General features: G+C 42.6%; 1 protein-coding gene across 12 annotated transcripts in view; it reads left to right on the top strand.

Moving 5' to 3' along the window:
- Positions 1–565: 565 nt before the first annotated feature.
- Positions 566–11,743, top strand: part of LOC125287318 (actin-binding LIM protein 3-like) — a 58,298-nt gene continuing 47,120 nt past the window's right edge. For all 12 annotated transcript variants that reach the window (XM_048232968.1, XM_048233065.1, XM_048233036.1 and 9 more), the window contains exon 1: positions 566–1,104. In XM_048232968.1, the coding sequence (XP_048088925.1) occupies positions 1,092–1,104 (13 nt within the window). In that variant the 5' untranslated portion in view covers positions 566–1,091. The remainder of the gene's footprint in view (positions 1,105–11,743) is intronic.

Genomic DNA, 11,743 nt, shown 5'->3' with positions numbered 1-11,743 from the left:
GGCTTATTTAGGGGAAAAAATGTATTTTTAGTATTTGAAATACTCTAAATGCAATCCCTCGAAGTATTTTGTTACAAACTACATTTGATTTGTTCCAATATCCTGCAAAATACGCTAAAGTAGGCCTAATTAAATACGTATTTTAAATGCATCTAATTGTCTGTGTCTGACTAAGACACTATATATATATATAGTGAATTTCTGATATATATATACATTCAGAAAGCCATCAACCAACATTTTTACATTTTGCTTAAATGCCGGCACCTGATGGAATTATATCAGGCGAATAAAAACATGCATTCCTGTGGTTAAGATAATTAGCCTTGTTATTCCACAACAAATAACCCAGCTAATCACAACTCAGAAGTAATGCCGGCCGGGTATTTGCCGAGAGGTAAAGCATCCTTTGTCCTGCCACAGCGATGATTTCGCGCACCACGCCTGTGACGATGTGTGTTTAATCCGATCCCAATACCATGGTTTGATCATGGCTGACGCTACACGGCGCTGGTGGGCCATATCACGGTCGTCAGTTCCTAAGCAGAGATCCGCTGGAGCCCTCGCAGGTCAGAGGAGAAGCATCGCTTCGCAGATTGGAGCACAAGTGACGGCATCTGACACAGTGCTGAAGTAGCCTCCGCCTCATATACCATGCAACGGTGCTCTTTTGGAAGTAGGATGCTGTCGCCTGCAAATAGAACGTGACTGAACTACGGTGCACCACCAGTGCAATCCGGATTTAGTCAAATCCTCAACGAACAGCAGTCTCAACAAGAGCATTGTTGTAATCGGCTTCTCCACACAGGGAACACCCATCGCTCCATTCAGATTCCTGCTTTATTCCTCACCTTGTCAGGAGAGGACATCTTACTAGTCGGAACTGTTCACGGAGCTCAACGCGCGTCCAGGAGTTAAGAGTTTATAAAGGGTTTATGAAAAATTGCTGGTATCTCGGAATTGTCAGCAACTATTAGGCTAATTGAACAGTCCGTTTTAGATATTATCTTAAAGACGCTGATCATGTGTTATACGAGAACTGAATAGTCGTGTAAGTTGTAGGCTAATATAATTCAAGGATTCATTTCATCATGAGTACTAACGGTAAGAATTTGATATGTATCCTCTTTTATTGAAGTTAATAGACTGTTGGCTAGTCTGAGCTGGTAGACTTGGTATTTCTAGAGACGGTCAGACGGATTATGCTATCACATGGCGACTCAGGTAAGGATAGACTACTTTGCACCTGTCCCCCCTTTCGCTCGCTCGCTCTGCATGTACAGTAGTGCATATAGTCTACTCAAATATTATTCTGTTTGAATAAATTATCATCATCGATGCACGATTTGATAAAAACATTTTGCAAGCCACAATTTCTGAAATGTCTTGGACGCAACGTTTTAACAGCTCAGGTAGCTGAAATTAATGGTCAGTGTGCGAAGTCAAGTTGATACAGCAGAAGTTTAGGTGAGGCACTTAACCAATATAGGCTGATTCTGAACAATGTCAGTTAGAAGCAGTGCAAGTATTTGCCATGCATTTGCATTATCTAACCTTTTGCACCCTGTTAGTTGAAAGATGCGGTCAATTAAACAGTGATATTCGTTTGAATCGAAACATACTGTCAGTGTCACTCTCACACATTAAATTGATACAGTGACACAGTCACTACGTTATCCTCTAACTTAGGCTAACAGTTTGCAGTGTGTCCCACTGCAGTATCTGCTAACTATGTTAGTCGTTAAAGGTTCTTTTCTGGAGTCCACTGCAGAAAACAAGTATTTTTTCCCACTTTGAGACATGTGTGTCATTTGAAACAGAAGTTGGAAAACTTTTGAAGATTGAGGATATTTTTGGTGGTGAAATAACACCACGGGTTTGCACTAAGATATTGCAGGAAATATATGATGGCTTAGAGTTTATGTTGCAATACTGATCATTGGATAAATAAAGCAGGCAAACATAACACATAATGCAAAACCAGATGAGCGTTGTATGCATGCACAGTCATAGAAGCTTGTCCAGTTGGTTTCTATCAAAGATCGTGTACTACTGCATTCATGTCTAGGATTACCACCCTAAATCTCCACTATTCTCTTGTATGAGCGATGTTATTATGTCACTGTATTATTCTCCCATTCTTGTGACACTGCCAAAAAAGTAGCTTTCAGCATTGGCCAGTGCTGGCCCTCCACTGAAATGGTGGCACGTGTCTCTGCACTTCTTGATTGAATAGATCTATTGTGGGCATTGCAATGCCGGGAATTCCTTTGTTAATCTACAGACCTCAGCTGACAGGAGCAATGTGGCTTTTTCACATGTGTATAGTTTGTGGAGAAACATCAGACAAACACTAGGCACTGTAAACGCAGCTACTTTTAGTTGCTTCTTTACCTAAAGTTGTCCTTGAGGATAGTTGCTTATACCTCATGCACTGATACAAGAAATAAAATACAAGAGACATGCAAAAGGATAATTGTGATGTACTCTAATAAGTCATATTATGTTTGGAATAACATATCAATTGAAAACAGACCAACCAAAAGTAGGTTTTAAGCCCTACTGTTGCTAACCTGCTTTAACTTATTTTACTGGTGGAAACTAAATGGATACCACTGGAGCCCAGTGAAACCTTGTTTTCCATCAGCAATACTAACCTCCACTGACCATTGCTCCATCATTGGCACCTTTATAATTCAAAGAATGAACTCAATATGCAGTAGAGAGAGAGAGAGAGAGAGAGAGAGAGAAGTTGCTTTTTAAATGGTCACGGGCAAGATCAACTTGATAAGTTTAGAAATATGAAATAGCCGAGAACAGAGAACTATATGATGACTTGCTAATGTCAACAGAAAAAAGAAAGTTAGGCTGTGAGTCCAGCGATCATACTTCTTACAGTCTTTTCAGAGCCTATCTGAGCAGTGGACACTGCAGATGTTCATTCCCTAGTTTCAACATGCAGGATTTTATGAGAGATGGATTGATGTTTGAATTAATGTTATCACATACATTGCAACACAATCCTGTTTACTCTCTGAAAAGCAAAACTCTAATAAGCATTTTGATAATTGTGTTAACTCATTAAAGATAATATGTAGACTTATTTTGCAGTAATGAATTCCAGATATAAATCACTGCTTTTTGTCATGATCACTCTTTCCTAGTTTTCCTATCATCTCTATCATCTTTGTTCATGAACAGTTGTGGTCATTTGAACATGTTCCTTGACGACCTGAAGAAATACTGAGAGATCTCATTAAAAGAAAAAAATCCCCTGTGTCAGAAGGTGCATGCAAATGTTACATGTTTATGACTCTAGGTTAAAGGAGAATTCCGGTGTGATATTGACCTAAAGTGTATTGAAACATTATACCGAGTGTGAACGTATGTCTCATAGCCCATCTCGGCTTGTCCCCTGCACTCCAAAACCTGGCGCTAGCTAGCCGATGCTACCAACAGCTTTTTTCAATAGTGGTGCTTCTCGCATCGGGCTAGCCATGCAAATAAATCACTGTTTTACACCCATTTACGAGGCTCAATGTATCTCCACACTTCATTGGTAGACTTCCGAGGGCCCTGACATTTAAAACGAGACATTGAGAACTTTGAAAAAGCACTGGTAGTTTACTTACAAGACGATTTATACAGACAGTATCTTCACGAAGTTTAGCGTTTGCAGCCATCTTGAATTTAGTCGATAAATTCGAGCGAGTAAAATGAACAGGTATGATAAGGGATCAGATTACAAAAATAATTCAGTGGAAATGCATGGATTCCAGTTTCTTCCAGTAGCAGCAACTGGAATCCATACATTTCCACTGAATTATTTTTGGAATCTGATCCCTTATCATACCTGTTCATTCATACGTCGCTCGAATTTATCGACTAAATTCAAGATGGCTGCAAACGCTAAACTCTGTGAAGATACTGTCTGTATAAATCGTCTTGTAAGTAAACTACTTAACTTAACTGAACTGTTAGTTCATCAGTTAGTTCACAGTCCTTTACAGCCTCTCTGCTGATTCTCTCCTTTTCATCTCTAACTATTCCTCTCTTCTACCACTATGTGTTGTCTGTATGTCTCTGTCTCTCTATCTCTTTCTGTCTATCTGTCTCTCTATCAGTGTTCACTGATGACCATTTAAATGAAGTTGACATGTTACAGTATGTCAAGATGAGGCGGGCGGAATAAGTGTCGATGACAGACAACTTGCCAATTCAAGCTGTCACTCTGGATTGCTCTGTTTTCACACAACCGAATCCCAACCACCATATAAAATAACAAGATGTCTCCTTGAATATGTCTATTCACAACCTTGTGCTTAACGTATTTACTGTGTTCAGTTTGTTGCATCTTTTTCACATTTATGTTTTGATCTGAGAATAAGCAAACACTGAATTAATATTTGTCTTTGCAAGTATTTCAGTTGTTGGTAATTGGTTGCTTTCAGGCATATCCTCCAATCATGGTCAGCTGTAACCTTCCTCATTGTCCTCAGCTGGAGATCTAACAGATCTACCTCTGACTCTTGTCTGCATCCAGCCTCATACAACGGTACACATTGTGTTCCGTTTGCACCCCTGAGCTCAAGAGTCTTTATTGGAGAAAGGGCAGAGTCAGCACAGCACCCCCCCCCGACTCCCCAAGGCTGTCACTGCTGGTCACAGCAGACCGTCCAGGCAGAAATCACCTGCAGCCATGGCCCAGCCCGCCAGGCAAGCCGCCTCCTCTCATGTTACTGTAACCCTGCTATGCAGAGGACAGTGTAGCTGGCCGGCAGTGCAAGAATCTGCTGTGTGGCTAATGCAAAGCTCATGCAGAATGTGATGATCTGTAATGATACAGTTGAGTCTTCTTCGTTTTAAAGAGAAGATCACTAAAAGTCATCAATGCACATTTTCTTCTACTTTTTCATTGTATTATTGGTCACTTCCTGTCGGTCTGTTTTTTGACATGTTTCTGTAGGCTTTAGAGATTTTCTTAGCTTGTTAGGGCTTGTTGACATCTATAGTTGTGTGTGGAATGTCTAAAGCTGTGCTAGCCTAATGGCAAAGGACAACAGTACATGCCATAGAGGAATGCATGGTCTTATTCATGTTGTGCAGTGGAATCCTCTGTGTCATAGGCCCAGCACACGGAGGGAGCTTTGTGTTTGTGTCATTACTCACCCCCCTCTTCCCAGTCCCACAGTGTGCTGCAGTAATTACTGCCCATATAAGCATGGTTCAAAGGGTCGTAGTAAACACTTGACCTATGACCTTTTTCCTGCCCACAATCCCGCAAGGAAATAGGCTCTGTAGGCCCCCTTGGCAATATGAATTCAAGTGCAGTTACGACCATTCTCTTCTTGTGGAGTCCTACAGTAGGTCCTACTGTGGCTGCCAGCGTGTCATTCTTTCAGTGCATTTTTAGACAGTGGCTTAGATGGATGAAAGGGCCTCCAGAACAACTGAACAGATGGATGGATGGATGGATGCATAGAAGGAAGGGTGGATGGAAAAAAGCTTTATTACGCATTTCAGCAAAAAAAACGGTTTGTTGGTCGAGTTGACTGATTTGAATCATGACAGTAGCTGGACACACTTGTAAGTCCCTGTGTTCTGTTACTGCGGGTAGATTTTGATGAACAGCCCTGCCTCAGGAAAAAGAAAATTGCTTGATCCTGAACACTAGTGCAGTGGTAGTATATCTTCAGAATATTCCGGAATGGAACAGAACACTAGAGAGCCACCCTGTATTTTCTCTGTATCTGTTGAAAGGGACTGAAAAGCTTCCATTCTGTGTTACTTATCTCAGCTTCTACTTTGAGCTATTGGTCACTTCACTATGATGTAATAACAAGGCCCTTGTAGGCAAAGCTTTACATAGCAACATAACTATCTGGGAGGCCAGCAGACAGGAGCTGTGATGGGTTGGGAGCCAGTTCCGGAGGGTACACCCTGGATGCTGGCTCCAGCCCTGTGCCCAGATGGCAGAGAGAGTGGCAGAAAGAATGGGGCTACAGCAAGGGAACTGTGAGCCACCTGGCGCGCGCGTGTGTGTGTGTGTGTGTGTGTGTGTGTGTGTGTGTGTGTGTGTGTGTGTGTGTGTGTGTGTGTGTGTGTGTGTGTGTGTGTGCATGTTTGCGTGTTCATGTGTCTGTTCATGTGTGTGTTTGTGTGTGCATGTCTGTGTACAACTAGATGTAATGGCTGTGCACATACAGTAGGCAAGTAACCCCAGTGGTGTCATGTACAGTTGAAGGCAGTACCACTTTGGGATCAACTGGTGATTACCCTGTTTTGCGTTGTATGTCAGCACTGGGAGTATGTGTCAGGGGCGCCTGCAGGAATTAATGTTATGGTACGCACACCAAAAAAAAAACGTTGACGCGTGGACAGTATTTTTCCTTTAGGTTCGTGCATACATAGCATAACAACATCCACATGCAATAATGCGACAACAATGTCTACAATTACCTATACATTTGGGCAACTTTATACATCCCTATACAGAGCTACCTTTAGTTGTGTTATAGGGTACTGTAACGTCTGGCTTTAAACAGCTGTAATGCAGTCGTTCTGACAAGCACACCAATTGCTTAGCCAACCTTGTTCTTGCCCATCTTGAATAGCTCCTCTAGCTTTGCTGCCTCCATCCTTTCTGTTTTCGTTGTTTAAACTTGTGATATCCATGATGAGTATTGAGTTAGTGAATTAGCTCAACATTGTGTGCTGATAACCATATAGAAAGCAGAGTAAAAGAAAACAAGTAGCCTATGCGTGCCTGCGTGCGTATTCTCTCCTCAAACATATGTGTGCGTTAATTTTGATAAGTGTTCACTAACTTTACTTAATAGAAAATTATAAATAGCCTGATGGCATGCAACTAATGGGATACTGTGCATAGTTGGAAAGGTATGGTAGGCCAATATGGTGTGAATATACACACACACAAGGTAAATTTTCTCTCGTTGTTGAGTGATGGTACGCACAGTGCGTATGGACGTACACCTGCAGGCGCGCCTGGTATGTGTAAGGTTTAAAGGGCTTACTGTTATTACACTGTAGCTGTTTGTATAGGTGCTGCTGCATCAAAAGTCAAATTGCTGAGGTACAGAAAGTCGACTGAGTGATGCAGGAGAATAACAACAAGTAGATAAAGAGAGCAGTTTTTAATTCAGTGTAACCAAAGCATAGCAATCCCATTGACAGCCATTCATACCTGATAAATCAATACTTCACGGGCCATTCAGTTAAGCTTTCCGTGCTCTCATTCTCACATCTTCATTGTCTCTACAACCCTCTGAACAAGCTTTATGAGGCTTATGCGTTTGCAGACCCTCATTTTATTCTTGCTGACCTTGAAACCGCATGACTGAGCCAATCATTGAGACGCAGGATTGAGTACGACCCCTGTCAAGCGACGCCTAACCCTGTCAACTGATGCAAAAAAATACCCATAAATCGCGGAGGGCCACCCTTGACATGTCGGAATCCCTCCTGAGAACGCCATCGGAATAAAATGACAAGGACGACAGCAGCCTGACCGCAGGCGTGCGCGGAGCTGCCGTCACAAGATGTGGCCAGGGCCAGTGTAGAGACAGAACGGTTTAAGTGGGTATATCATTGTAATATCACAGCGCACCCAGGGGGATTTGTAGGAGTGGTCAGAGTGAAGAACAAAGTCCAAGCAAATTGCTAGCTGAAGTGAACCACATATTAAAGGGTTCAACGTAAACAAGAAACTTGCCCACTCATAGCACCAAGTCCATTCTTCCTTTAGATAAGTTGTTGACATTTCTGTGCCAAACACCTTCTTCAGAACAAGACAGAACAAAACAGAGATTAAAGGTTTATCATTAATCCTAGAATAGAAACTGTACCAGCCTCAATAGAATCGTTAATTAAATACACTTCAAGGAAAATCAAATTCAAGGAAGCCAATAAGTGTCACTAAGAAAATGGAGGAGCACCACCTGGAAATGCATGGCAGACACACACAGAGCAAAATGAAAATGCAGCAAGGTGAAGTGTTGGCCATGATGTATGCGAGGTTTTCCGATATGACCAGCGCTCTGTAATGCTTATGCCAGCGCATTATAATCTGGTGCAGAAATCCTGTCAGATGGTGATTTACACCTCTCATAGGCTCAGTCAATGGGTGTCACACCTGATAAATGCCTAGGCTCTCGCTACAAGTCTAGCCAACAGGTCTGTGGAGGCAGCCCCAGTGAAGTCTGTTATCACCACGGAATTCTGCAGCCTTCTTCTAAAATAAACATTTTTACAGTTTTCTTACAGTTAATCTATTTTATGTGATAGATTAGTTAATAATTTTACCAAAATCAATATGCTAAATAACAACTCCGCTTTATAGCTTACAGGAATATTAAACTTAAACTATCTGCTGTATCTTTTCTGACAGTTTATTAATACTGTGGGCATTGAGTATGGTATTGTACAGTATAATGGGTTTGCAGGTAGACTTAATGTTCTGGTACTGTGAGAGAGACCATCTTAATTATTATTTTAAACACACACACACACACACACACACACACACACACACATACTCACACACACACACACATACACACACACACACACACACACACACACACACACACACACACACACACACACACACACACACACACACACACACACACACACATACTCACTCATAAATACAATCACATGCACACACATTTGGAACACTCTCAGTGAATAGTCCTGTGCCAGGCCTGTCAACTCCAATCTTCACATCTAGACGCATCCTCTTGGACATTAATCTTCATGGCAACGTTATGATGACAGTAAAATTAGCAGCAGTTTCTTCTGCTAATTGCTCTTATTTCCCCCACGGCTGAATTGCACTGAAGAGATTTCTTTGCCTTAGTTTGGGCTCTCTATCCAGGGATGGGACTCGACGATAATATGGATTACACACTCACTCCCTCTCACACATACACACACATTCACTCAAATACTGCGTATGCTGTTGAAGTGCTCTAGTTAGACCCAATGATCCATAACAGTACACAAGTGTTGTTTCATTGAATCAGTCTCTAATCCACAGATACTGTATACAGAGGATGAGTCAAAGGCTTCTTCCCCTTTTATCTGAGGCGGATTGAATCACTTTGATCTGTGTAATCTTCTCCTATCACCTCTGCCTATGTCCTCCTATCGCTGACCATCACATGGACTTTGACAGAGAAGCAGAGAGAGCTCTAGTCCCCGTGAGTCTTCTAGATTTTGTTCTTGAGTAGTACAGAGAACACTTGAAAGTTAGTTGAGAGAGACCACGAAATCCTCTTCTAGGTCAGAGAAGATCAAACCGCGGAGGTAAAGCCTTGATGTTGTCTACACCCCGAGCCCCACTCTCCGCTCCCCTCCAGCACTCTGGCCTTCTGAGCCTGATGAAGTGGCACTGGAGAGGCCATCCTCTCCTCTGCTCTTATTTATGAATTGGCCTTTGAAATGGTCCTCTGGATGGCCTCAAGGGCCTCGTGTTGCTCTGTAGTCCTTTTACGGCACCTTTTATTGGTGATGATTTAGATCGACTATGAGTTATTTGTGGGTCAACAAGCCAGTTTCCCCCACAGAACACCATAGAGAATTGGCTTCAGTGAGTCAGTGCTGTTGTGTTCTATACTTACTTTATACAACCATAAAGGTATACTTTTATACCTTTATGGTTGGGGCTGAGATCTCTTCTATTCATGATATCTGTCAGCCAACAATGGGCATCGCCATGACACTTCAGTTTTCAGAAATGCGGTTTGTGTTGATTTTAATGTGATGGTAGACAGTGCCTGACGCATCCTAAGCCATGTAAAAGTAACGTTTTTTTTTCTGACAGTCAAATATTATATGGAATATTCCTGTTGAGGGCAGAATTGTCAACATTTCGAAAGAAATATAAGTTGAAGAAGATTCTAGTTAGTCTGTGGAGAATATACTACGTTATTGTAAACAGAATGGACGGAACATGAAAAGCGGACGGAAGTAGGTGGATATTCCACAGTGTTTTTTGACCTTTAATCCTTTAATTTGCACACAGTGTTTTACTGCGGAGGATATTCTGCCTGGAGTTCACGTGGTTATGCTGTTTTGCCTCAGGCTTTGAGAGAGCCCCCTGTGATGAGGAAGGGCAAAATCCCTCTTGATCCCCCAAAAGTGGCGAGCTCTTAAGAACCATTATTAATGAATGAGAATTATCACCCAGTTGGATGACAAACAGCAGTCTGCCACCCTGATATGCATATGTATACCATCTTTTTCACATATGTTTCTCTTGTCCCTCTCTCACTGTCTGTCTCTCTCTGTGTGTGTGTGTGTGCTTGTTGGTGTCGCCGTGCTGTTCTGTTCTTCTCTATGCGCCCTCAGAGACACTCCTGCAGACTCTCATCTCTAATCTGGCTCATTTATCTCCCAGTCCTCTTGGGGAGGCACGGCTTCCAGGGGTTCACCGTCATCTCTCCTCTGCTCGCATGCTTGATCTCACATTCATTTTTGGAGGAGGAGGGGAGGACTCGTGTGTGTGCCCTTGCACTTACTGTCACATTCATGCACCTGGCTACACACCGGCTTCACACTCAATCCTACCCACGGAGGCTGTTACATTTGGCCTCTCCCTAACTCTACAGGGGTGCTCAGAAAGTCTACTAGCTCATCTCCAGAGCATAATATACTCTGCTCTTCTACTAGCTCGTCTCCAGAGCATAATATACTCTGCTCTTCTACTAGCTCGTCTCCAGAGCATAATATACTCTGCTCTTCTACTAGCTCCTCTCCAGAGCATAATATACTCTGCTCTTCTGAGGCTTGAGCTGTAGAAGGCACGTTTATAAGAGGTGGATAATCAGAAGAGGCCACTGTTCTGATGAGCTCATGTGGTCGTGTTGACACAGCTCAGTCTGTCACCACAGGGGACCTTCTGTCTACAGCTCCATCACTGGCCGTCTCTGGTAATGACTCTAATAGAGTTTGGTCGGCTTCAGTCATGACAGGCCGAAATGTCACAGTCCACAAAGCGGGTTGTAGTGATAAGGCAAGTGGTGTCCATCACAGAGAAATGCATCATTGCAGATTGCATGGCAAGCCCTCATGGCCCTCTCTCTCCTCCCCCTACCTTTTTTCTCTTCTCTTTTTCTGTGTGTGTATGTGTGTACGTGCCTACTGTATGTGTCTGAATGTGTGTGTGTGCCTGTGTGTCTGAATGTGTGTGCATGTGTCTTTTTTGCATGTGTGTTTGTGTGCCTGTGTGTGTGTGTGTGTGTGTGTGTGTGTGTGTGTGTGTGTGTGTGTGTGTGTGTGTGTGTTTCTAAGTAATCAATCAACTGATTACGCATATGTCCACTGAAGCACTGAATTGCTTTGTTACTGTAATTAACAAACTGTGTCGGCTGTTTAACTACTGCCATGGAAGTAGATAGTGTTGTGTGTGTTTTTTTTTAAACTTCAACCTTCGGATCCAAACAAACTCACCTCTATTGTGTCGCAGGATTGCATTTGTTCTGGTAATCCGTCCCTCTGGCTGGTTCGTCACGCACAGTTTAATTTTTATGAGTTGCGTTCGGCTTAATCAGGCAGTATTATGACACAATGGGTTGGGGGCCACTCCGGTGAGTTCCACAACCGCGGGCCTGGCAGCTTTGTGTGAAGGAACAATGGAGCGGGCGATACGTGATAAAAAAGCTTCCTGTCGCTGCAGAAGTGCACAAGTAGAGCGAAAATCCCCGAACCAACACAGTAT

Source organism: Alosa alosa, chromosome 2 (genome assembly GCF_017589495.1).
Source record: "Alosa alosa isolate M-15738 ecotype Scorff River chromosome 2, AALO_Geno_1.1, whole genome shotgun sequence".
Classification (NCBI taxonomy): Eukaryota; Metazoa; Chordata; class Actinopteri; order Clupeiformes; family Clupeidae; genus Alosa; species Alosa alosa.
This window is presented reverse-complemented; position numbering and strand designations above follow the sequence as displayed.